At 40.8% G+C, this 27,734-nt stretch overlaps 1 protein-coding gene across 9 annotated transcripts in view; it reads right to left on the bottom strand.

Annotated features, from left to right (window-relative positions):
- Window positions 1-193: 193 nt before the first annotated feature.
- The window catches only part of LOC117435676 (rho GTPase-activating protein 21-like), a 97,148-nt gene continuing 69,607 nt past the window's right edge, over window positions 194-27,734 (bottom strand). For 4 of the 9 annotated variants that reach the window (XM_059019793.1, XM_059019794.1, XM_059019795.1 and 1 more), the window contains 19 exons: window positions 25,696-25,719; window positions 22,300-24,295; window positions 16,300-16,446; window positions 16,042-16,144; window positions 15,875-15,920; window positions 14,282-14,407; window positions 10,604-10,903; window positions 9,572-9,636; window positions 9,330-9,478; window positions 8,709-8,851; window positions 8,105-8,260; window positions 7,930-8,008; window positions 6,918-6,991; window positions 6,731-6,820; window positions 6,216-6,341; window positions 5,717-5,758; window positions 5,197-5,332; window positions 3,199-3,230; window positions 194-2,937 (listed from right to left, as the gene is read on the bottom strand). In XM_059019793.1, coding sequence (XP_058875776.1) covers window positions 1,252-2,937; window positions 3,199-3,230; window positions 5,197-5,332; window positions 5,717-5,758; window positions 6,216-6,341; window positions 6,731-6,820; window positions 6,918-6,991; window positions 7,930-8,008; window positions 8,105-8,260; window positions 8,709-8,851; window positions 9,330-9,478; window positions 9,572-9,636; window positions 10,604-10,903; window positions 14,282-14,407; window positions 15,875-15,920; window positions 16,042-16,144; window positions 16,300-16,446; window positions 22,300-24,295; window positions 25,696-25,719 — 5,520 coding nt within the window. In that variant the 3' untranslated portion in view covers window positions 194-1,251. Of the gene's footprint in view, window positions 2,938-3,198; window positions 3,231-5,196; window positions 5,333-5,716; window positions 5,759-6,215; window positions 6,342-6,730; window positions 6,821-6,917; window positions 6,992-7,929; window positions 8,009-8,104; window positions 8,261-8,708; window positions 8,852-9,329; window positions 9,479-9,571; window positions 9,637-10,603; window positions 10,904-14,281; window positions 14,408-15,874; window positions 15,921-16,041; window positions 16,145-16,299; window positions 16,447-22,299; window positions 24,296-24,610; window positions 24,761-25,057; window positions 25,296-25,695; window positions 25,720-27,734 lie in introns of those variants that run through there. The other 5 variants (XM_059019792.1, XM_059019796.1, XM_059019798.1 and 2 more) reach the window with 5 other exon arrangements.

The following is a 27,734-nucleotide window of genomic DNA, read 5'->3' as shown; positions in this document are numbered from 1 at the left end:
ATGAAGAATGGGGATTCAGAGGTATTGCTTATACTGTTCTCTTTCAGTTCATATTTCTGTACGATCCCCTTCATCTTGTTACCAATATATTTTTTGGGCATTTACCTTTAATGCAACATTTGGAAGTTTTGGATACATTTATTTATTTTTTTATTTTTTAAACTTAATCAACATAATACCCAAACAAAACAGATCACAGAAAGATTGTATTTATTTCCAGTGTTTTAGGGGCATCTCCCCCCTACATGGCTGTACACAGGCATGATACAATGTCCAGTTTCAGGACACATTTATTCATGCAGTTTCAGAGATGAAGAAAAATGATCAAATGACCAGTTCTTCCAGGGTCCACCATCTACATGCCTATATTACAACATTTATTAAATCTGGCCTTTGAGGGGAAAATAAAAGAAGACATGAAATATGTACATTAAAGTTACTTATTTTACAGAAATATTAAAAACTTCAAGTCTCATTTAAAAAAAAAAAAAAAAAATAATAATAATAATAATAATAATAATAATAATAATAATAATAATAATAATTCTGAATATAAAACCCTTTAAGACCCAAGTGGAATGCCTACAGAATGGAAGCTCTGATTCGGCTTGTGTTGAACTCTGTCTTCATGAAAACTGAGCTGTAGATAAAATTCAGTCAGTCATTCACAGTACATTTTAAATATTTGAGCAAAAGACAATATGGCACCCTAACTATCTCAGAACCAAATCATAATGAGGCACTTTCTTTTGTGAATAAACATCTGTAAGATCTGATGAATATCGTTTTTTTTTCCTTTTTTTTTTTGCATTATGACGCTAGTTGTCGATAATGGTAAAACCTTAATACAGAAATATTGCATCAGAAGTGTTGTTCAGCACTCGCTTTGTACATTTTTATTTTTAAAGTCATATAAAAGATATTTTATTTAATTTTACGAGCACAGAATGTCTGGCTGTCACAATGCACTGCAAAGAGTTTCCACAGTACACAGCACAGAAACCAGCCTTTAAAGAGGCTGTAAAACAGGAACCCAAATACACAGTTCAAGTACAGAGATAAATATTTACAGTTTAAAAATACAATTATTACAAGCAACTAGCTATAGAGTCTATAGAGTGTGTGTGTATATATATATATATATATATATATATATATATATATATATACACATACATACACACACACACACACACACACACACACACACACACACACACACACAGAGTTGTTTCTTTATTTATTTATTTTTTAAAGATACTGATAGAACCGTGACCTAACCACTTGGGCGCCAGATAATTTGTGAGGATGGGCGTCCACTGCAGGGCTTAAGTTTGTTTTGTTCTTGTCCCGACTGTCACCGTTCAGTTGTTCTGATAGAGATGGCCTACTGATCTGAGCTACACTGCTAGAGCTGTCTGCATCTTCCTGAACAGATAAAGGCATCTCTGGCTTGGACCCTTCCCCCTGGCTCCTGGCTCCTGCAGCCGGCTCTGCTGGCGAGTCTGTGTTGACGTCCGGGTTGCTGGTGCGGAAGCGCTCTCGTGCAATCCACTCCCTGATGGAAAGGTCCTGGGAGTTACATTTGGGTTTCAGCCGGTCCATGGCAGACAGCTCGGATTCTTCATCTGCTTGCTCCTGCTCTTTCCAGTCATTCATGATGGCTAACTCCGCAAAGTCTCGCTGTCCTCCCATGGTGTGTCTCCGTCTGATTTTTTTTTTCCGTGTCTCTGGAGATCTGGTTGCTTGCGTGCCGACCCCGAACATGTCATCTGCCGAACTTTTCAAACGAAACTTTAACCTCTCTGTGATCTTCAGTCGCCATGCCGGCTCCTGCTTCTCGGGCTCGCTTTTGTTTGATGACAAGCTCCCAGTCGATTTTCCCTTCTTCATCACCTCAAACACCCGCGACAACCTGTTTGACTCCTTGTCACTCCGTGTCTCTGCTGAAGACTCGCTGTCAGTTTTCTGCCTCGCTGACTTTTTCCTGGAGAGTGTGTCACACTCAATCAGCTTGTGAGACACAAACCCCCGATGACTGTCTAGCTTTGGTGTGGTGCTGCCCTCCGTTCCTGCAAGCTCACTCCCCATCGACCCTCTCCGGCTGTGGAGACCCTTTTCCTGGAACACCTCCCGCAGAGTCTTTTCAGGAGCTGAGAGTGATGCAAACACAGGGAAGTCACTTTCGCTGTCCGTCTCCATCGGCCGTCCTTCGCTGATTAGTTCGCTCCGTTCATCATCAGCCTCATCTCCCCTGCTTTCTGCCACAGACTGAACCTCCGGGCTCAAGATACTAGACTCCACACCAGTCAGGTATGTCATAGATGATGTGGTTGAATAATCTGATGTGATAGAGCTGGTCTCTGCCGCTATGGACTCGTTACCCTTGATGTCAGGAGTTGTCCACTTCCTGTAGCGCGTCCTTTGAGAAGCCTGGGAGCTTGTACTGTTCATCGTACCTAGATCTGACGCATCATCAAGCTGGGAAGGAGGATCAGAGAGAGAGGATTTTCCCAATGCCTGAAGTCGGTAACTGAGGCTTGGAGATTCGGTGCGTTTTGGGCTCGGTGAAGGACAAGGAGAAGGCTGTCCTGAGGGCAATTTCTCTCTCATGAAAAAGGAATTTCTGTTGTCCTTTTTACACCTGGTCACTAAATCAGTGATTTTATGGATGTCCTTTTTGATATCCTGACTCTCTCTAGACCATCCTTTTTGGTTCAGAGTAACAGTCTCTTTGTCCGCCTCCACTTTGCCTGTGCCGTCATTGGACCTGTTTGTGTCGTGTTCCTTCTTTACAAACACACTGTCCAGTTCGTCGTCCGAGCTGCTCGGCTGCGGCTTGTCCTTCGGCTTCTTTCGTTTGCGGCTGGCTGCGGCAAAGATTGAGGACACAAGCAGTTCTCTGCTGTACTGATCCTTTCCAGAACCCCAAGAACCCTGTTTAGTAAGAAGAAAGGGTTAATGTCCTGTGGGATATGAAATACAATTACAAATATATTCTCTAGTAAAAATAGTGACAAAAAAAGCCAGAATAGTAAACATGTGTTTTATGAAACCACTTTGTTTATTAAATATACTAATAATCTTCAACAATTTGCATTGGTTAAGCTGGAACATGTTCTCAGCTACAACTAGGAGGACTACAATTACTCATTATATAGACACACAACACACTAAGAAACAAAAGAAAAATCTCACCTTAGATTTTGCTGAGTCACTAGTGGCTGAATCTGAAATGAAGAGAAGAAAAATGAAATCATAGCAGAATTACCGCCTATCTCCCATTTAACAAACTGTACCAATGAAGAGAAAAGCATAGTCCACAAAAACACAATGCGAGACAGAGAACATAAGATCAGGACACATTGGACAGTCACAGCTCATGGAGATGAAAGCACCACAGAAAGCCACCGCCATGAAAGAAAGCTGTGAATTGTGAGTGGAACCTGTTCAATGAGAAGAACAGCAATGGGACCTTGCTTGTTGTCCTGGGCAGAGAGCAGAGCATGCATAACTGCTTCTACACACTACTATATCTCTTCAGACTATCGTATTCATTCTCTCACAAATCTACTTAAAAGATCCCAATGCCAGCTAATACGCAGTCTAAACTTTAGTGGTAGAATTTTTATATAGCACACTTAGTTAATGTCTTTCACATTTGTGTATCTTCGATTGTTAACGATGCTTATTTAGCAGCCTTTGCACCAAAGTGTTTATCTGAAAATGCCAAGTATGAAAATAGTCTGATCAACCCATACCCGTTTGAGAAGCACTGCACTAAACTACTGCAGCCTCCTTGGTATGTACATTTGTAGCTGCCGGTTTTTAAACATTGAAGGGTTGAGAAGCTGTGATGAGATGTGCAGTGTAATGAAGACTACAAAGAGTTGCTATGGGGCAAGAACACATGACAGGGGGCAGAAGGGGGCTTGCAAAAAGGCATCTCCAGGGCAGAATCAGGAAGGTCCTACTTATTTTGTCAAGGTCATTTTGGAATCTAGTTTAAATACGTTGGTGGTTTAAAACACATTTTTGAAAAAATCTATAAAAGATAGCTCAGCCCCCCACCACACCCCTTTGGACACATGACTTTATGCTACATGACTAAAAAACTGGTAGACCATACCATTCTATTTCTCCTCAGGGTCTGCTTCAGAAATAATAAGAAACAGCAGAAAGACTTTTAAAAAGTAGTATTGGTCTGTTTGAAATAATCTTAAAAAGTAAAATGTACACCACGGACGACAGTTTTTTTTGTCCATTTACAAGAAACGGGGATTTCTGCAGACTAGGCAGCTACAATGGGGGCAACAATCCTCCTTCTTCCTACAGTTCCAGCTGTCCATCAGTGACATCACAGAATCCATCAGTGACATCACTCCTCCCACTTGGCCTGTTTCAAGATCAGTATGTGTAAATGCTGGAAAAGCCTTAGACACTCAACAAGAAAAACTAGAGACAAAGGGGTCATATTTATGTGAAAAAACATGCTGGGTTAATGCAACAGTTGGCAGGATCACACTCAAAGAATACTGAAAAGAAAAGAAAAAAGCCTATGGAATTGAAACTTAGGAAAAGGACAAGACGACAAATGAAATGTGTAAGGGGGAGAAAACGAAAAAAACTGAACTGATAAACTTAATATATAAAAAAGGTAAATATAACTATATATATTTTATATATTTTATATATATATATATATATATATATATATATATATATATAAATAAATAAAATTCAATACACATTGGACAAACAAACTATTGTAACCCATGTTTCCATTTGTTTCTCAAATGGATTTTTTCATCTAGAAAAAGGTTGAAATAGTTTGTCATTACAAACCAACAAACAGTATTGGAGCTTGTTTTGCTTTAATTACTTCTGAAAAGCAAATGGAAGGTGCTTATCTTCCTGAGGCCTAAACTCCAGTATTTAATAATAATAATAATAATAATCATACTCATATATATAAAAAATTAAAATCTATATTATGAAGCTTAATTCCATTATGAATGCCTTTGTGTTCTGATAAAGAGCAGTGATAAGATTAGCTTTTTTTTGCCAGCTCCTCTTATCCTTTTTTCTTTCATGTATAGAATAATAATAATAATAATAATAATAATAATAATAATAATAATAATAATAATAATAATAATAATAATAATAATAATAAATCTGTTGATGTTAACCCACCCCAAAGCGCATCTGGTCCAGGCAAGTTACCTGATACATCTCCTGGAGAACCTCCAGTCCTTCCAATGTTGGTGAGCAAATGATCTATGTTTGGCACTGGCTGAGATTCAACAGCATTCTCCTGACGAACTGGAGTCTAGAATTGAACAAAATTTATATGAGACCCGGAGCCAATAAACAAACATTCTCATCCACTGCTACAGGCCGGGGAAATACAGCCTTTAATCTGATGTAGGTGGAGAAGACGTTGTATCCAGAACACTGCTCCCCTCTGGTAATAGTTCGAACTGTATCATTTACAATTATCAACGGCACAAAACTAAACTATCCTCCCTGCTTTAGACAAAGAATACCAACTACTGTACCCTGAATGCACAGGCTTAAATAACGAAGAATACCAACTACTGTACCCTGAATGCACAGGCTTACATAAAGACCAATAGAGGAGATATTACAAAAATCACTCAATAAAATCAAATAAATAAAAAAAAGCAAGCTGTAAACGTGTGTTTATACGCACCATTGGATCTTCATTGCCTTCTTCTGTAAAAAACCAGTGATACTGAAAAACAAAGAAAACAAGATGCATCAGTACATAGTGTACATATCCTCCTGCCTAGGTAATAACTACATTACCATGAAAAAGTATAGGTCACCATAAACTACATCTACTGCTTGGAGAATAGCAACATAACTAGCCTACTTTGATCAAAACCAGAAAAATGGTTCCCATGATATAACCGTCAAAAACTCACTCAAATCAGTTGTGAAATAAAGTAGATCGACAGGAACTAAGTTAAATCGTGCATTAAAGATGTCCGTCACATTTAATCAAACCTGGGCAAGATGAGCTTCTCGTATAGTCTATTAGCTCAACCAAGCATGAAAACGGTCACCTTGGCCTCGATTCTGAAACCCTTAAGCGACTTGCCCTGTATCTCCACTCGAGGAGTAAGGAGGCCTCGATATCAAACGAAAAAAAACAGATGGCATGTCCAACTGCATTTCACTTCACTTACATGCTGTATAAGAGTTTCTACAATTTTGTACTGGTCTGGCATGTGTGTCACCATATGGGTCATGTTGTCTTCTGATGTCCTGACCAGAGTGGGACCGAACACGATCGCCAGATTCCGTGGTTCCATCTGCAAAACAAGTGCCAGCAATCAACTAATTATTCATTTTCTGGCAGATTTGGTTATTTATACACTGCAGCCCCACACTGAAAGTTTGATGCCGCCGGAGAAAATTATGGAAATTTCCTCAAACAAACAAACAAACAAACAAACAAACATTCACATCACATCAGTTTACAGTTTCAGAAAACAGGCCACGTCTGGATGATGTAATACATGGGACTGTGGAAATATACAGTTAAAACAAAACAAGCACCTCAATATAGTAGTTGACCAGCACTATAAAACGGTTTAATACAATACTAGAACATTATGGGATAACATTTTTGTAGTTTGAATAGCTAATGTGACACAACTGATCAAACCTGACTTGGTCTCACTGAACACTTTTTAGGTACCTTGTTTTTTTCAGAGTTGTCAGCCACAGTCTTGAGATGTGCAGACAGAAACTTCAAAGTTTCAAAATGATGGTCTGGCAGCTCGTGAAGCTACAGTGAGAAGAGAGAAACTTTAGTATCATATTAAAGCTAACACTGTGTATATGAATACAGAAAACTGTGTAGTTACTGATATTGTTCAACTTACAAGTTTTTTAAAACATTTCAATCTATCCACTGGGTCGCTGGTTCTGTTGGCCTCTATAAAATCTGCATATTTTTCTAATACAAAGGGAATAAAAATGTCAGTGAAGAAACATGCAACCAGATCTTCAAAGCACTCCTTACTGTTACTACTGGCTCTTCTGTATGTTGCAAAGTGTGCACTAGATGGCACACTTTTGAATCTATTCTTCAAAAACATAGTCCTGCACATGTCCTTTTTGTTTAGTAAGGCCAATACAAACTATAAAACAGCCAAATGCAATCTGAATTTTCAGGTGTTTATGATACAAGTCTGGTGAAGATTTGTGCAACATAAAGGCAGTTATTGTGTTCACCATGTAGTGTGGCAGCCAGACAACTATCAGCAAATAAGAGTCTCCATATTTAATGGAGGATACTAAAAAAAAAAAAAAAAAAAAAAAAGACATAATGCATGACAATACCATCTAACCATGACCTAAATCCTAGTTACATCACAGAATACATTCATATTAAATAGCCCAACCATGTCAGAACACGTGCAAAATTAAGCCACCAAGACCTATATTAAACTTGTGCTAAAAATACCCTCAAGTTCAAGTTTTTAAGGTACAACTTTCTTAGTACAAGTGGACAGCCACATTTGAACTAATTAAGTTAATTAGGTTCTTCTTACATAATGTATAGAAATCAAAGTGAATAAGGACGGCAATAATCCAGTATCAACACAATGTTAGTACAACTATCAGACATACTTTAACTAATGTTCCTTAGGTTAACAAATATGGGCTTGGCATTGATTGATGAATGGCAGCCAAGATGATAATGACTAACTGAAATCACAACAAACCCTGACGCCCTAACTGTGTAAAGGGTTTGTTCACCAGTTGTTCCTTTGCTTGTTTCTTAGCCTATACCTTATTTTCATATCCTACGTTTCTATCAAAATACATTCGAGTAGGTTTTGGGGCAGTATAGGGGTGTGGAGGGGTGGGAAGAGGGTTCTGAGAACTTACCATTTGTAAACAGAGGTTCAGGAAGCTTTCTGAAAAAGGATTTCAGCAAACTGCTGATAACATTCAGGTCCCGCCATTTCTGTACAAATAACACAACGAATACAGCAGTCATGCAGAGAATTGCTTTAATGCATTGTTTTCTCAGTGATGTGAAGCCTAGCTGTCGGCAACTCACGTCATCCTGAATGTCTATGTCAGACATTCCTTTGTTCAGCTCCTCCTGCATGTTCGAGATGGCTGTGTTGTTCCCCGGGACTCGATAGATGCCTGTGTATTCAAGGCCTCTTTCCTCCACTAGCTGACAGCAGATCTCAACTATCAATGGCACAAACTGGAAAACAAACAAACACACATGTGATTACCAAAACACTAAAAGTGAATAACTTGGTCCTATCAGCTTGTGTCACAAGCGACTCTGATTGAACTGTTGGCAATTGACAAATAAAAAGAGAATTAGAACGGTCAGTGCAAGAACATTTAATCGAAAGTTACCAACACCCTCTTAGTGAAGTTTCACTTGTAAAGGGGCTCTGGATGGGTACCCAGTGAGAGAAATAGCTTGTTACTGCTATGACATCCACACTGCCTGTCAAACTTGAAACGATTTGTTGTTTGTTTTTACAGTTTCAAAGTGAGGCTATCTGATGGCTTCAATTATACTGCAATGCTTTATATTTTAAATCTGAAAAGATTAAGACATGTCACTCAATACGAATTGCACATTCAATTAACATGACATAAAAAACCATGATACAAAGGGATCTATGGGACCGTCTTACTTTGTTGGTCTGAGCGGGAGGGCAGTCGTCCAGTCTAACTCCGAACGTCACCCCTTGAACTGCTTTCTTCTCAAATGGTTTCCTCATTAGGCTGGGAATGCCCTTTCTCCAAGTTCCTTTATCCTTTGGTGGACTTGTGTCATCTAGAAACAGAAAACAAATAAATAAATAAATAATGAGACCTTTTCTGACAGATCAAACTGCAATTCCATTAACAAAATACAGAGAGAGCAACATGTATTACAAGGATTCTGTTTGGAAGAATAGCCAAACCATTAACACACACTTTCAAAATCAATTAAATCAATTTCCACATTAGGCATCTAAAATTTTTCAAATTCAAGGTGAGGGTCAAATTTGGGTAAAAAGAACATATCTGGCCTCTACAAAGCTAACAATACAGGTGGTTATGAAATATTCGCAGCTGCAGTGTAGCCATCATAGTTGAACATATTTAATGTTTGCTGTCACAACACTTACATGTGGGAAATTGATAATTATCACTTCTGGGTCCCCCAGAAAGCAAAACAGGGAAACAGAATTCAAATGGAAAGAACTACAATACTGTAATGAAAGCAATGAAAAGCCCATTACAAGCTAAACAATGTGGCAGCCTCCTACCTTTACTGAGAAGCTTTCTGTCAGGATCCTGCTTCGGAGAGTGAGGACTCTGGGTCTTCTGTTCCCCTTTTGCTCCCAGCAGTGTCTGTCGAATACTGAGGGACTGGCGGGGGGTTTTGGGAGACTGTTCCGTTTTGCTGCCAGAAGAACTGAAAAAGGAACCATTGTGTCAACACTGTATAGTGTAAGAGGAAACTAATATCCAAAAGACATTTCACAGCAGGAGCCGTCAAATTGCTTACCTCATCATTGTATTGTACTCCTTTAACTTCCTGCTTATTAGATCCCTGCTTGTAACACCTGCGTTCTAGAAACAGAAAAAGCATGGTTCATTTCTTGGTACTGTAGACTAAAATTGTGTTGTTAAGCGAGATGGAAGAAAAATAATTTATTTTAGTAAAGTGTTATCATTATCAAGCAGTTAAGTGAATGTTACCAAAATTGCATTTGGAGTCACTGTATTGCCATAGCAACCAGTTTCACGCTGTCGGATTTTTAATATGGTAACTAGTTCTTATTTTCTGTAGTTATTCCATTTCGATATATGTATTTATTTATTTTATTTTTTTTAATCAAAAATTGATATGTAACACATATGGTAAACAGTAATTCAAACAGTCATCAAATTATATTCTGCCATGACAATAATATTTCAGTATACCAAACAAACAAACCATCATCACTCAGTGTAAGGGTCAAGCCCTTTTTACCAACAATATTTATATTAAAACATCATTTTTGGGCCGATATATAAAATTGCAACCACATATAAACATATTAGTTTATAAACTGATATACTAACACATAACTAAAAGTAATATTTACCACGAATGGGCAATTCCTGCTACCAATGTAGAATGGTGTTTGTTTCACAGGAATGCAATGAACTCATCTCAGACTCTTCTAAATATTCCCTCTGTCGGGTGTTGCCTGTGACTCCACACAGCATGTACCCCTATCTGTATTTGCTGGCTTCTCTGTGAGTTTACAAATATCCAATTTACCTTCCCCCAAATGTAAACACATTCTTTCAGCACAGAGAACCACGCCCTAAGGCGGCTATACAACTTATTCACACACATCACACCGTCATATTCCGATACAGACATACAGATTATACAAAGCAGCTTATTAAAATATAGAAAATTCAGCTCATTCCAACAACCATATAACTCAAGGAAGTCATGAATGAACCTGGAAATGTGAATTCAGTGAAGTCCAATTGCATCACCATGTGTTAACCCTTTGTAAAACCCTTCCAGGACAGTGCTTACCTCTTCATCCAAGTTACTGTTCTCCTGGACGACCCTGATCCAGGACAGCATGTCCTCTCGGTCCTCGGCCTGGAACAGGTACCCGCAGTCTGAGGTGGTGAGCCGGAGCACATTTTTGCGCTTGGTGTCGCTGTAGGAGATGTCAATCAAGCAGGCCTTGATGCTGATTGGCTGGAGCTCTTCCTCGGACTGGGAGGATCCCTGCATCAGAAGCTCCTTCTTATCCTTATAGAGGCAGAGCGAGTGGCCTCTGAGAACTGCATACATCTGCTTCCACGGCCTGATGCCACTGCCAACCCGCTGCAATACAAAAGAGTTTCATTTAAAAGAGCCTCCATCCGTCCAAAGGGAGCTACTGTGCCTTATGGTAGTGAGATGCTATGTTAGTTAATAAAGGACTTGATTGATAAAAGAACGACCCGCACTCTCCACTAAAAAAAATCAGCAATCCAATTCCTTCATCGTCAGATACCCGAGAACTTGAGCAGGGCTGTCCAATATAGGATTTATCAGCCATACATGGCTCATTCATAATGTAGCTCTCTAGAAGTGAAGAACCCATCAAGGCTGTTATGGGGTTTGAAAAGATCATCATGACAAATTTTCTTTGGAACAGTCAAATAAAATGAAAATTAAGAACTTTAGCCTATAATACTGAAGTAGCATCTTGGTTTACAGCAATCTGGTAAAGTCCCTCTCTTTCCATTTCTTTGCTATTAGTCACCGTTTGTTTAGATTTTATTCAATTTGCCAATGTGTGTTTTGAGATCCCACTGGTTGGACAGAAAGGTTATCGAATTCACGATCTTGCTGGCTATGGAGTCAGTGAAATCAGATAAGCACACACTGCTGACCCTGGGCAAGCTGCAAAGACAGGCACCAGCATGTCATGGATAACAGAGAATTTGTATAATTGGGCAAGACAAGAAACCAATGCAATGAGTCATTTTTAGTAAGAATGGAAACATCAACAAAATTAATAAAAGATATGCCAACAACAAAAGGATGTGACGTTTGATATCTCTGTTAAAATCTACAAAGCAACCAAAATCATTGGCATGAACAAAGTACAAGCTTAACTCATCATTCATATGAAACTTCACGTATCTCCCGTATCTCTACCTGTCTGTCTGCTATTTCCTCCTGGATGCACTTGCATCACCTCAAACTCAACCTCTCTAAATCTGACCTCCTTTTCTTTCCCTCCTCCTCCCCCTCCTCTGATCTCTCTATCTCTGTTCCTCTGGAATCTACCACACTCTCTCCCTCTTCCTCAGCTAAGAACCTTGGAGTCACCCTGGACCCCTGCCTCTCTTATTCCCAGCACATCTCCACTCTGGCACGCACTTGCCGATTCTTCCTGAGCAACATCCGAAGAATCCGACCTTTCCTCACCAACTATGCTACCCAGCTCCTGGTCCAGGCCCTGGTACTCTCCCGCCTAGACTACTGCAACTCCCTCCTGGCTGGCCTCTCTGCGTCTGCCACCCGTCCGCTCCAGCTCATCCAGAACTCTGCTGCCCGCCTGGTGTTCTCTCTGCCTCGCTTCGCCCACGCTACTCCACTACTCCGCTCGCTCCACTGGCTCCCGATCACCGCTCGCATCCAGTTCAAGACTCTTGTACTAGCCTACAGATGCCTTCACCAGACTGCACCCAGCTACCTCCAGACCCTCATCTCTCCCCACACCCCCACTCGACCTCTCCGCTCCGCCTGCACTAGAAGACTAGCTCTACCTCCGCTACGCTCCCCTGCCTCCAGAGCCCGCTCCTTCTCCACCCTTGCTCCGCAGTGGTGGAATGACCTTCCTACAGATGTCAGGACTGCCCAGTCCCTGACCACATTCCGGCGCCTCCTTAAGACTCACCTCTTCAAACAGCACCTGTAGAACTCCTCTGTTTGTTCCTGGGACACTATCACCCTTCATGTAAATGTGCTTTATTTTGCTCTTATCTGCCCCCTATTTTACTGCATTTAATCCTGTACTTCAGAATACTGTAATCTGCCAAGTGTTTAACCTGTAGTACTTTGTATTTAATCATATCCTGGTGTAACTATCACTATTTAATCATATCCTGATGTCACTATCACTATTATCTGCTGTATTATTGAATTGTGGTTTGTCACACTTGTACTTTGCTTGAACAAAAGTTATTGTATTTCTTGCTCTTATTGTATTACTTGTATTGTAACACTTGAAATGTATTTGCTTACGATTGTAAGTCGCCCTGGATAAGGGCGTCTGCTAAGAAATAAAGAAGAAGAAGAAGAAGAAGGTGTTGGTCATGACATGTGTAAATAGTTTGCAGAAGTTCATTATAATAATCTGCCATGTCAATACTGTTATTATTATTATTATTATTATTATTATTATTATTATTATTATTTATTTATTAGCAGACACCCTTATCCAGGGTGACTTACAATTGTCACAAGATATCACATTATTTTTACATACAATTACCCATTTATACAGTTGGGTTTTTACTGGAGCAATTTAGGTAAAGTACTTTGCTCAAGCATACAGCAGCAGCGTCCCCCACCTGGGATTGAACCAACAACCCTCCAGTCAAGAGTCCAGAGCCCTAACCACTACGCCACACTGCTGCCACACAAACTGTGAATACAACCAATAGTGCTAAAGCCTTCCAGCATTCAAATCTGGCACACTGTAAATTTCCACTAGGAGAATCCAAGAGATATTAATACCAGTCTTTCCCCCCCAAACTCCCATTTTACCTAGCCAGCACAGGTGGAGACAATGGTATCCTATTTATTACGTCAAACTCCTTTAAACACCTACAGTCCTGCCTCAGTTAAAGATTCTAAAGTATAACAAATGTTAAAACGGGTTTGCAGACGCCTGAAACCTGGCAGGTTTTGATCCTAGATACAAACTGCAGAAAGCTACAGCTCAACCAACCTCCCTCCGACATCTGTGTTGAGAGTTAAAATTCCAAATGCGGTGTGTGTGTGTGTGGGAGCAGAAAAATTCTAATTTACATTCTCCAGAAAGCTCTGAATAAAAGGTTTTATTTATTACACTGAAACAGGGTTACAACAGCTGTTATAAAATATACAGGGATATCTAAGGAAGGCTGAACTAAACCGATACTATTTCTAATATTGTGGGGGGGGAGATAGACTGAGCTGACCATCGTCAGCAACATTATGTCGTGCAAAAGAACAACGAAAAATCTGACGTTGACAGAGAAGGGCTTAAAAACGACATAACTACAGTTACAAGATGATACACAAGTCTTACTCAAATAGGTACACGGTATTCAATCTACAGTAAATTAGCAACAAACTGACAAGCCATGAAGGCAGATGGGGAGAAATAAAATGGCCAGCACACTATCAAATATCAAATGGCCACTGGCATAATTCACATGATCCAAGGACCTTTCTTGCCCACATCGGTGACTGGCAAATATCACTGATACAAAGATGTATGGCAGGCCCAGCAAGTTATTAGGCAAATAAGAATACTGTAGCTCTGTTCTACAACATCAAATGATACATGAACCCCTCCCTCTCCCCCAAATAAAATATAGTACTGCAACAAATTGGTCAAACCACTTGAAAAGCAGAGGAATACTCTGAATAACACGCAGAAAGGAAAAGTGTTCTAAATTAGTCTGCAAGGTTTCAAACCCCCCTATTAAAGTGCTGTACCTTGCTCTTATCCGTGCTAATCTGGCGGAAGTGCAGCCATCCTTCTTTGGAGGCATCGCTGAAGACATCCGATGAGGAGTCCCTCCTGGAACTAGAATCTTCTGAAGACTTCTGGCCATCAACAGCCTTGGCAAAAGAAAACCAAACGTCAGTTAATAAACCCACAATTACTGCCAAAATCAAAAACCTGCATGAAGGAACTGCATACAGTAGCTGTTTGTTTACCAGAGACATACTTCCCATCTTCTTTTTTTATTTTTCACGCAGCAGAAGTTACAGGCAAATATAAACAAGCAGGCCCTGACTGAATCTTTTTGAAGTGTCCATTTCACAAATCAAACCCGTCTCTGCTATCAACTCTACCCAAGCACACTGGGACTGGGCTGTCTGTGGGGGACATACCAACGAAATGCAGTCATGTTTCTACTGAAGGAACAGCAGGGCTGAGATTGTTTAGAGATTGTTTGGAGCTCTGCAGTCACACTGTGCCACTGTGTGTGGGGGCCGACATAGAGCTACTGTGATAGCCAGCCCTGCCCCTCTGCTTTCTACAGACCCTTTGTTGTGAAAATGCAACTCATACTACACCAATTGAACTCCAAATAAACATACTTAGGGGGCATACTAAAGTAGACTTTAATGAGAAATAAAACCTGTATTTTGTTGGTAGTTATCAGCATGCCCTACAAATGTGACTCAACTCTATATGGAAAGACCATCGTCTAGGAGGGGCAGTATAAAAGGCCTCTCAGACACAACCTGAAAACAGTGAGTTCTGAGCACACCTTCCCACTAGGAAGTGGTTCAAGAGCTTCAGAACCAATATCACATTAGTATTACAGTATGCATTCCAGTTTAAGTATTCGCAGTTGATGAGCCGAGGTTATTTTGCCTCTTAATGCCAGTCCAGACTAAAAATTTAAATGTGTAAAAGCACCCATCTGCTGCAATGGTTACAGTAACAACGGTTTCAGTGACATCACTTCCTCTTCGGCCCTGTGAAAAGGGTATCGTCATCAAGTATAAATGCGATCTGTGGCACACAAATAAAACATGCTTTGCTGTATTGTATTTCACTAATAGAGTCTGGGTACTTGTTTGCCAACAGGTCAAGGTGAACTGCATTCTCCCTCACAGAAGCAGAGTGTGTGCACTTCAGTGCAGCTTTCTTGCATATTTTCCAGGGGTAATTACTTTACTGAAAATCAGTAGGTTTAATTTAATTAAACCAAATTTTGTTTTTTCCACTGAAAAAGAAACAATTTTAAGTAACCCTACATACAAAGTATGTTGGTGTTATTTTGTGTTCTGTTTAAATGTACTATATCTATATCGTGATTTACTCCACCACACTACATAGAAAATAAAACACAAATACACAAATGTTTCCACTTTTTTTTAATCCTTACCCAACGGCAGAAACACTATACTGAAAGGAGCACTCATGGTTAAGGGAGAATAAACTCCAGTACTATTCCAGGAGCACTGCAAAACTCAAAACAAAGCAGCAACAAAACGAACACTCTCTTAACAAAGCAGACAACGGTGCTGTATGCAGGAGTAATACAAACATAAAATGTATATAAAACTCACCTTCTTGAGTCCTTTCAGACTCGACACATGCTTAATGGATGACCTTCTGCAAAACAATTTAAAAACAAGAAGGAAAAAAACATTAAGTTATGGTACAGTCCTGAGCATTGGGGTCCTTTAACAACTTGATACAACAACGAATTTAAGGAAAAGTGAAAGTGGCTTACGATCTCCCTTCCTCTCTGTAATTATCCAGTCCTTCATCACATGACTTTGAACGCTCAGTTTTTCCAGCCGACTGGGACTCCACAATACTAAGCCTGAGAGAATCTACAGATAGAAACAAACAGCCAAATAATATCCACTTAATTACTACAGCAATATATTGTATATATCAATATTAAACCTGTGCAATGGTGTGTCACAGTCAATGAAAACTCTGCCACACAAACACAATGTCGCTCCCCTTGACAGCTGGGCCTTACCTTGGTCATGTGATAGCTGGCGTCGAATGAGAGGAGATGGGGTGGTTGGGCTGGGGGGAATTGTTGCTATGGCTGGTGCAACAGAAATCACAGCAGAAGCTGGAATGTGTGTGACATCATGGTCCGTGCTAGGGCTAGAAGGCTCATCTGGAACAATGCAATGGATAGGAGTTACTATGGGTACTACATACCACATTCAAAAAGATTTACCTGGTATCATTGATTATGATCCGCTTTGACAAGTAGACAATTGTTGGCAATGTCTAAGTTTCTCATAGTTTTACATCAGAATGCTTATTTTTTATTTTGATTTCTTAGAAGGTTAGTTTACCAAAGCTAGCAGCCAAGTTTTGGTTTTTGTTACCTAACATTTTAATAAGAACCTTTCTTCTCAATAACTTAGCAAATGTTTGTCAAGCAGTCTGCCTGTTTACTATTACAGAATCCTGTTCAAAGCAAACAGAAAACTGCCACATTTTTAGACTCAGATCTTAAGCACTACCTTAACTTGTATTTTGTTTTTCACCACCACCACACACAGACACACACACACAAAGAAATACTACTGTATAAACATTGTCTCAAATCAACAATTACAGTACCACAGCTCACAGCTCAACAAACTAGTATTCAGCCTGCCCACAACTGTCAAGAGAAACAGCACAACAGAAACATAGTTTTCAGTGTGGAGAGGATTTAAACCAGCCAGAACATCTACAACCAACAATACAAATCTAATAAAATTCAATATACTACCAACACATCTATTTTTATTAATTTGATCAGATTTTTCATGAAAAAGTGTGTTACAGTAGTAAGAACATCCTCAGCCATTGGTGCAGATAGATAACGAGAGCAAACATGAAGTCAATCTCCATGACCTCTTGTCCGTCCACAGTTTAATGTCAAAAGACTGCATAAAAGTATGTTCAGACTGAGAGGCCTCCATAGCCTCTATCCAGAAACATAGCTGTACTGTGTGTAATCCACCATCTTATCTGTTGCCCTGTCCTATTTTTTTTCTTCTTTTCTATAGCCTAGATAAATAAAACTTCTATTTTCAAACATTTTGCCTAACAAACGCCCTCCATGCAAAGCTCCTTTTGAACTTGCAGAATGTTGCAGGGTTTTGGTTCTAAAATTAAAGTGCTGCCCTACTTTCCCTCACTCCCTTCCCCTGAAAGCTCAGGAACTCAACATATTGCAATCCGCAGCAGCAGCGGTGACCCACCAAAAGGTTCTTCGACTAACTGCTCGTACAAGCGGTCGCAGTCCACACATGTCAGGCACCTCATATTCAGTAAATTCCCTTGTGTCGTCCAGCATCCTCATACTGCTCTTCCCCTGGTCTGTAACCCAAACGTTTCCACTGGCAGCACAGATTACTAGCAACCAGAGACCCACTTGGAATAAAGTGTTCCAGCTGGTGTCCATCCTCGGCAGAGCAATCGAACAGTGGAATTGTTGGTTTTTCTGTCAAGCGATCTACCCACATTGAACAGAGGCAGTCCTATGCTTTGCTCTACATAAATTATTCTGACTAATACTGCACGCTGCTGCACATGGATCTTACTGCTTATGCAGATCCTTTTCAAAAAGCTCATTGAGCTTTGCCAGCATTTTAAATAAAGTGGTTTGTTCTCATGTGCACGTGGACCAACAAATAACTTGGTTCTGAATTGTTCTTTACAAGCTTTGAGTGTTAGCATTGTCTGTACCTGTTATAGCCTTGTTTCACTTGTACCAGCACTTACTAGTGATAGTTCAAAGTGAACGCATTTCAGTATGTAAACTTCTGAATGCTTCTGGACAGGTCGCACTAGTCTGGTATTCTTTATTACAAGCAATCACCATCACGCTTGCTTTAACAAGCATCGTTCTGTGCGTCTTGACATGACAACTCAATGCATGAAGTGTATCTTGTTTTCTAATTTTTCCCAACCCCCTTTGTGCATCTCAACATTCAGATCATTATCTGCGAGACTCTGCCTTTAACTAAGCATCAAAAGCAGATCTACAATGTTAAAAGATGTGCTGGTTACTAGTTAGTCAATTCAAATAACTTATTCCAAAATAAAAATGCAATATTGTGCTTACCATTTTATGTTGACATTTATCATACTGTAGTTTTCAAAGATTTCATTTCAAGAAGTTATTTGCAACTGTGTGACTGTGGGAGAGGACAGTTGGATCAGACCTAAAATCATCTTTTTACAATTTTGTACGTGACTTTAAAAACAACTGCCTTAACAAAAAAAAATAATAATAATAATGAAATCCTGTATGTAAAAAGGATATGATTAAACGCTGTGATCAAGGCCCTTATCTGTTCAGGTGAACAGAGCGCAATCAAACGCAGTGATTCACCATACATCACAGCCGTGCTAACACACAAGGTAGACACAACGCGAGTCCCTACATGTTCCCAAACACAGAAAAGTACACATTAGCAGCATTTCCCACAGATACACTCCACTGTTGCAACAGGGAAGAGCATTGAGAAAGATTTCCATAGATGCAATGATCAGAGCCCAGGAAACTGGCTAATGCAGGACCCAACTACAAACAATGTAAAAGCTATTCTTCATTGAATCTACTGAAGTTTTAATATAGTCAGACTTCCTCAGTATTCTTTGAGATGCGACACCCCCTTGCATGGGCAATACTATAAAAGTTGTACAGCTATGGCCAAAGGTTTTGTATCACCGTACAGAATTAACCATTTTTGCTTCACAAAATAGAATGAAACCTGCTGAATAATGTTAAGTTAACATATTGAATTACATACCACTTTGTAGTTTTCCCATATAGTACTTAACAAAACAACTGTCAAAAAAGGAAAAACGTGACATTTTGAAATCCAACATGAAATATTGCACTACTATTATGGCTTCCAGTAGACTTTTGCGATATCATTTTGTAGTTTCTTTGATTACATGATGTTAAATAAAAGATCACATTATGTTCCTATAGTTTTTTTTTTATGTGATGCAAAACGTTTGGCCATAGCTGTATACTGAATATGGAAGCTCTCTTGTACATTGCCTAATAAATCAAAGCGTCAAAGAAATGGCTTCATTGTGCTGAAAACCACTGATCTCACTGAGTTCCACACTCAAGCAGTTCTAAAGTTATGTTTTAATTGGCTGTGTCCAGACAGAGGGCGACAGTAATGCAAATCCAGAATGAAACATATTTCACCTTTTTTACTGAAACATACGTAAATAGGAAGTGTTATAAAGGTGACTCGCACAGTGGATGACATGAGCCTGTCTGGTGTCCTGAAGTAACTCTAAGACTCCCTTTACAGGTCTGTCTGAGTTTACACACTCGCACTCCTTTCCTTGTATGCTTAGCTTGGGCTTGGTTTCAAGTATTGTTAGGAAAAATGAAATATCAAGCTGATAACAAGCTCTACTGCGCCTGGACTTGTCAACTTTTATTCAAACAAACACTGGATAGGAAAGGCAAGACGTAGGCTACTTTAACACACATAAATCAAAGTATTATTTTGACCAACGATTTTTTTTTTTACTTTTCTTTTTAATTTGGCTGTTTAGATTTTGTTAAAGGTGTTTCATTGTCAGTGGTTTGTTATATTACAAAGTAAAACCCAATTAATATGATGGAGTTGAGTATCAAAGTAGGCAGTGAGGTCCAGAAGTCAAACCCCTATATTCACTTGCCAATAAACAATGAAACATGTGTTAATAAGATAAGTGAACAGTCAAATATATACTGCATATCATAGACTTTAGCTACCAATAGTGAAATTGGGAATATCTTCGTCCTAATTTGTTTTGACAGAAATAATTGTCTGAAAGTACAGTAGTTTGTTTATCTTGAGAACCGTATATCAAATCTTTACCAAATATGAATCTGAACTTACAGTGTACTAACAATGTGTCTCATTGATTCATCACGGCAGGACACCTGCTTCTTACCAAAGAACCCCTTCAAGAATGTCTCCATATAGACCTACTTTATATCAAAGACTTCAGCACTAGCCTTTATATGTATAACACATGCAGAAATATACAGCATGCTACCAATTCATTAAAACAGGAAGCCGAAGCATGCAGACACTCTTAATGTTACATATCAGTGATATAGTGTTGTCACAAGATCTTCCTTACTGCCTCAAGGACAGACCTATTGTAAACCCAAAGGTTCCTTATTCAGATCTCCAGAAGAGTGAATCTACTCTAATACTAGTACAGGGCCACACAGAGGTGACATTCCTCCAGTTAATTTAGTTATTATGAAGGTTATAAAAGGTCACATTTTAATTTTAGAACAGAACTAAAGCAGCAAACACATCATGCGAAGAAATATAAATGTAAAGGGTGCATTATCCACACGGTGACGGATTAAAATGATAAATCCACTGCTGTGTAATCCCATGTGATTTCAGCATCCTGTGAAACTACAATAAAATGTTTCACTGATCAGAGAGAAAAAAAATCCTTACCTAAAGTCAAAAACTAAGAGGATCTAGAAATAGCAGTGTTTGTGAATAAAAACAAAGCTTCCTCTGCAGCATTCAGTGCGATATGCTTTAAAAAGGTAGATTTATTTAGGCAGATACACACTTTATACAGTGCGACACTTTCAAAAGGGAATAGTCTTGAGATTTACAGTAAAGTCTCAGTCCAACATCACATTGCTGCTCAGAGATAAACTGTACTGCACATGTGTCGGTTTAACTCAAGATAGACATTTCCAGGATGTTCCAGTACTAGTATTCGAGGAACATGCCTGGTGTCCGAGCCTCCCATAACAGGTGCTGAAGGACAGTGCTGTAACAGAAATCAGATTCATGCATTCATCCCAATCTGGGACCATTTTCATAATCGACTAATCATAAAAAAGTCTCCTCCTCACTCTGTGTAGACTGGTTCAGTTTTGCCGATTCAACTTTGTACTTCATTTCAACAAACCACATGTCAGTATGCATGTATTTTGCGTATGTTTGGTATATAGATTATTCAACAAATATGATAAATCATGTAGCACTACTGAAGGAGCTGGCCTTGATGGTATCTGTGGGTCTGCAAGCTGAGCACTGTTAGACAAGCAGGCCCCTGGCCAGCTCACTGCCACAGGACCTATAGTCTTGGAGAAGCATCTCTCCAGGGATGTAAGGTTACTTACACACATATAATGCTGAATGTCAAAACGACAGAACAATGATCTGCTGGTGCTTGAAATGGAAACCAGACTGAAATGCGCATGTACTGGGACGCTAGCTTTTAGTAGAAACTGATCCCACACTGCTTATAGCAGTTCTGCACCATTTACCTGAGCTTATACAGTCAAACCTGTATTAAAAGACAACCAGTAACCATTATGATCTCAATGTGTACATATTTTCCCAGGCAAAATCTGAATATTGTACTGAAAGACTACCCATCTACAGAGACCTGTTTTACACAGTGCCTCGAGCAGTAATTCCTGTATAAGCAGGTTTGACTAACTAATCATGTCTTAACCCTTTGCTCTACAGTGTCCACTATATTTGACATTGAGAAAATAGGCATTAAATAGGTGTGGGTTAATGCAAACGTCTGATCTGAATTCATAAATTCTATTAGATAAAAATGAACCAGAGAAAAATCTCAAATATCATATTAAAAAATGTTGCAATGGAAAACATTTTGTTGTGTTAGATTTGGATACTCCCTGAATATTACTAAACACACACAAAAGTAAGCAGAGATAGATAGATATGAATTAGATTCCATCCATCACTTCCTCAAATCAACATAGAACGTTAAGTACCCCCTTTCTTTAGCTATAAACTCAATCACAGCTATCAATGTCCTAAAAATGACAACCATTTCTCAACCCCAGGAAATATACCTAACATTGCTTGTAGGATCCACACAAGTCTTTTCTAATCATTGTTTCTGAGGTCTTTTCAGACCCCACCCCCTTCCTCTTGCTGATTCCAGATCTTCATCTCCATGGTAACACATTAATACAGAGGAGCGCACTTACCTATGAAAGGAATGGAAGCCAGGGAGTCGTCATGAGAGCCGGAGCCGAATGCTTTCCTCTGCTCTCCGAGGCGCTTCATGTTCACCTCTCGGCGGGCGTCATTGGGCAGCCAGCAAGTGGAGTCCGAGAGGGGCTCGGGTTCGGGCTCGTTCACGGCCATGATGTAAGACTGGTGTCTCAGGGGCTGTGGTGTGGGCCTCCCCGAGAGGGGCTTCTCCCGCAGGACCACCGTTGTGGTTTCCTGAACCTCTGTACTGTGTGTGTGCTCTTTCCCGTGTTCTTTCCCTGAGGAATCTCTGCTCTTGGTTCTAATAGATGCAGTACCATTGCTGGAGGAGGTAGCGGGACTCTGTTTCTGCTGTTGTTGTGTGGACCTAAAGGTAAGGGGCTGTGCCAGGATCTTACCGGAGACCCCCGGCTCCATGCCGTGTTCTGGCACGGTCTCGGTTCGGGCCCCTGGCTGCAAGTGCTGGACTGTGTGGGGCAGGTGGTTAGCGACAACTGCTCTTTGGTCTTTCAGTGAATCCAAGCTGCTGGAGATCTGGCTTTTGGGACAGGTTGAAGGCTCCAGCCCAGAGCTTTTGACCACCAAGCAGGGGGGCCTTTCCATTGACATTGGGGCTGTGTGCTGCTGGAAGTCTCTAGTTGGGTGGAAGTGTTCCGTACCTTTTTGGAAGTGAGGGGAGACAGAGACGCTCTTCCTGCCATCCAAGTTGTAGCCACTGCTAGGCGGACTGGTAAAGCTAGGAGTCCTGTGGGCCGGATGGACAGCACGTTGCCCGACTGGTTGCCTACTGGGCAGCCAGGGCCCATCATAGTAAGCAGGATGATGCCTCTGCTCAAGCTCAGACCTGCCATAACCTCGCCTCTCCACAGGCTGTCCTGAGGTGAAACAGGCTCCTGGAGGCGTCTCAGCCTGCCTCCCGAGGTAATCGCAAGAGTGAGCCCGGGGGTTCTGTGCCCCTACAGGCGTGGAAGTCAGGGCATCCTGGGAAGCACTCCTGGGCCAGTCGTTCATGAGTTCCTCCTGGTCAGACCCTCCCCCTCCCAGTCTTTCTTGGGAGATGCTACGGTAGCGAATGGGCATCGCCGCCGACGTCTGGTAAGCCCGGTCGTGGGAGGTGCTCCTTCGACGTACCTGCGCACCCCCTACCCCCCGGGGACCACCGGGACCCGTCGCTGCCTGATTGTAATCGGTGGAATTCTGGGCAGCAGCCCGCAAGCTGTCCAGCCTCTCCTGGATAGTCCGGCAGCCGTACATATTCTGCCTCTTGTTGTCGACGTACTCCTTGTAGGTTTTATAGTTCCGCCAGTCAATGCTCTGGTGGGCTCCCGGGGAAGTAGATGAGGAAGAAGGGGAATAGTGATTGGAGGCTACTGGGAAAGGATCACCAGCCGCTGTTAGCGGGGGCCTGCCAGATATTATGTGTCCATCGGGGCAGTTAGCATAATTAACAGGTCGCCCCCCTGAAGAGAAGATGGTTGTTTCAGTCGGTCGAGCAGTGGGGTACTGGCGCTGCCCGACAGCAGAGGACACTATTGCAGGTCTTGTCCTTATCTTAACAGCTCCAGCCTGGTCCACCGCTGCACTGTATCGGACCTCCTCGGTTCTGTGTGAGGGGCCTGACCGACTAACCCGGGCTGTCCGGTCGATGACTTTCTCAGAGGGGACGACAACAGTTCTGACAGTCTCGTTGCACACGCACACCACCGTTTGGGTCTTGGGGACCTGTGGGAGCAAGGGGTGAACAGGGATCTCCAGGCGGTACCCGAGTTCAGGTTGCACCCCCAGCCAAGTTCCTCTACCCCCCCCGGTGCTGCTGCTTTGTGGAGCCCCCCGCGCTGCTTCGCTGGAGGGGGACACATCGGGGGCCTGAGCCATTGCTGGGGGTTTAGCGTCTACTCTGGGGTAGCATATAGGAGGTGGTTCCGGGATGTGCTGGGCATTACCACTGTAAGCTTCATTGCCTTTTAGGTATGCATCTTTGGAATATGCCTGAGAGAAAAAAGAACAATAAAAAGACTAGTAAGCAAGACATGTGTACTACACACTACTCATACTTAAACATAAGCATTCATTCTCGCACATATAGGAACACACAAGTTTACAGAAAACAGTGAAATCAGATGCAAAATGGAAAGATGTTTCCATAAATGTCAGGATAGTGATGCCTGATGTCTCTGGAATCTCCTGGAAATGAGCTGCTACAATTGAAGAGTTAACAAGCGAAGTATAATTAATAATGAATGAATGAATGAATGAATGAATGAATGAATAAATAAATAAATAGTGACTGAACTACTCACAAACCTTGTTAGTTTAAATTTGTGATGCTTCAGTAGCTTCAAATTATTCCACTCCATGCAGTAAGAAAGATTAAATGTTTGCATTACAAACAAAACAAAGCAATGCTTACTTCAATCATTCATGGTACAATGCTAACCAGCAACAGGAAAAAGCAACAGTTACCCAAGACTGTCCACAGCACCCATTCAAGAAAGGCAGCTTTCCCACTACCCCACCCTCCATAAAACAGTTAACCGTGAAAATAATGGAAAAAACAGTACAGTGAAACATATGATAAATCATGAAAATTAAAAAAAGATAAAGTACAGAGCTATTTTAATTTGCATGGCTATAATGGAATACAAAAAATATGTGCTGTATCATAAGAGATTTACAGTTGAACAGAAAAAAAAAGCACCAAGCCCAAAATATAAATCTTAAAAACAAGTTCTGTAGGAGCAGCTCACCCACCTTTCGTGTTACAGACTTATTCCGAAGACAAATAGCAAAGGCAAAGTGAGGACGTTTCCACACACATCCCTTGGTAGCGAAAGACACCTCCATAATCATCTTACAATGAATTCACTATGTTCAAACATCACACTACTCCAAGAAAACAGCAAATAAATACTGTACTTCGAGAAAACAAAAGAGATGTGTTGGTGAACAGCGTACTGACAACCCCTTATGCAAAAATGAAGTGGATTTCACCAACAGTGGGGAATTTATCTACAGTACCTGCGGTGTAGAATTGCAGCATTTCCTGCTCAAATCCTAACACGTCTGGCAATCATTTTCAAAGACAATTCCCTCCCTTCATTTACGCACGTAACAGCATAAAACCCTACATGAAAAGGTGGGACTTACAGGTCTGAGGCCAAAGTACTTTGGAAAAGAAAAAAAAAAAGGAAAAAAGGGGCGAGGCACTTTGAACACGGCTGCAGCAGCTGTTTGGTGTGCTGTCAATCCAACAGCAAATCAAACAGGTACCATATTACATGCACTGCAGGAACCAGAATGACTGGTGATGATGCTTTAAAATAAACAAAAAACATCACACACAAATGAGATGGGGAATTAATGTGGAAACGACCAGTTGTGTTTCTTACCAGAGCTGTGATATCCTTTGAAAACTGCAGCCAGTAGGGCCGAAGGAAGCATAGTAGAGAGAGAGAGAGAGAGAGAGAGAGAGAGAGAGAGAGACAGCGGGGAAAAAAAATAGCAAGCTGCTTACTGATGTAGAGACAGAATTATTCTGTCACATTAATGCTGAATACAACAAGCTAAAAATATATCTACTCTGAATTTGCTGGAAGGTACCATCAGAGGTAAAAGGGTGTAGAAGAACAGCATTGAGAATATTCTCAGGTTACCACCCCCAACTGGTTCTTGTAGTAGTTTCCCTAGCTGTTAGAAACACCAGCACCTTTGCTGGAGCCTGCCTTAGTGTGCTCCTGCAGCTTGCAGCTGTAGAATGGAGCTTTATCAATTCCATAGCCCCCCTCCTCCTCCCTCCACAACATGTTTACCCACTCTCACCAACACTCCCTCTCAGGTTCTCTCTCCTGCCTAGCGCTGCTGCCACTCAGATGACGAAAGCAGCTTCCTCATTATGCATTCATTTCAGATGGTACAGCCCTCCATTCCCCTATAATATCAACCTGAGCAGAACCAGAAGCCATCAGCTGACTGCAGCTCCCCTTCTTTTTTTTTTTTTTTTTGCTCAAAGGATGGTGCCTTCTAGATGATGCGTCACTATGTGTGAATTTTCAATTCAGACCCATTTTCTACTCCGCTAGCTAATGTGAACTGGCGACTGTTCTGCAGCCTGCTGTGTCCTGCTGACAGAGCTCCTAATCTTCTGCATTCTGACATCCCCGTTTCCTAGCTTAAGCCAGATCAGATGCTCATTAGGATGACAGCACAGACATCCCACTCTCCTTTTCTATGGTTTGGTAATTATGGCGGAAACTAATTGCCATCTTAATGTAGCAACAAGTGAGCTGCACACCATAAGGGGCGGGGGGCGTGGGGCGTATTTCTTTCTGACACATCAAAAGTGATTCCAATTTCCAGTGCATACAAAACGCATTTCAATCCTGTTCATTTAAAAAGGCCCAACCTTGAACTAGGAGGTACAAGAAAACATCACATGGATGAATGTCAGCTGCAAGCAATCCTGCTATAGCCATTACTACAATCATTGATTAGAAACACTAAGGTTATACAGCACTTAATGTAATTCATGAATAAAGATGCTACAAGAACACAAGGCAGAAAAATCAATTGAAATAATTCTATTACAAAAATGACCAAGAACGGTCTGTGTGACACAGCAGCACAGTACATTTGCTACACTATACTAACTCAACCTAGATAAAAACTATAACAGCAAGGTTCCTTAACACTGACCAATTATCACACCTGCTTAAAAGTGCTATAAAATGCATTACATTGCATGAGAACAAATTATTATTGCCCTTGGGGTAAAACATTTGTTTGGCTTTCAGTGAAAACCTATATTTAGACTAATGTCATGAGTTTTATGTTGTATTATTACTAATTTTATTTAAACAATATTTACAAAATGACTGCTTGCATTAAGTAGGAATTTTGGTTGTTTTTCAAAATAAGAATTCTCTGAGGAAGATAAACTGTAGCAGCATACAGAATCCAACAGGTTCATTTTGTGCACAGATATTTGTGACCGTAACATAGAATGCTAATGAGTATAGACTTTGATCTCACTGAACAGCTTGGGAGAAAAAAGCTCTATTATAAAAGACACCAACCTGATAAGAGCCTTCAGAGAGAGAGAGCGAGAGAGAGAGAGAGAGACAGAGCGAGAGAGAGAGCGCAAGAGAACTAACACCAGCAGCCCACCATCCGTCACACGTGAGCCCTGCACCTGCCTCATCAGCAATGCTTCTTCTCAGGCTGCAGAGGACTTAAAACTACAGCACATACAACAAAATAGGCTCAGAATTACTATGAGAATAACTCTCCATTTCTATTGTGCAAAACCTGACCCCATGATCCTGGGAGATCACTGGCTTTGATGTTGGTGTACTTTATCCCCTCGTCCTCACCACCACACTACAGTACAAGACAACCCAGCTATGTGCTCATCACATATGGCTACTGACCA

The sequence above is a fragment of the Acipenser ruthenus genome, chromosome 3 (assembly GCF_902713425.1).
Source record: "Acipenser ruthenus chromosome 3, fAciRut3.2 maternal haplotype, whole genome shotgun sequence".
NCBI lineage: Eukaryota > Metazoa > Chordata > Actinopteri > Acipenseriformes > Acipenseridae > Acipenser > Acipenser ruthenus.
The sequence above is the reverse complement of the archived record's forward strand: the minus strand, read 5'-3'. Positions and strand labels throughout refer to the sequence as shown.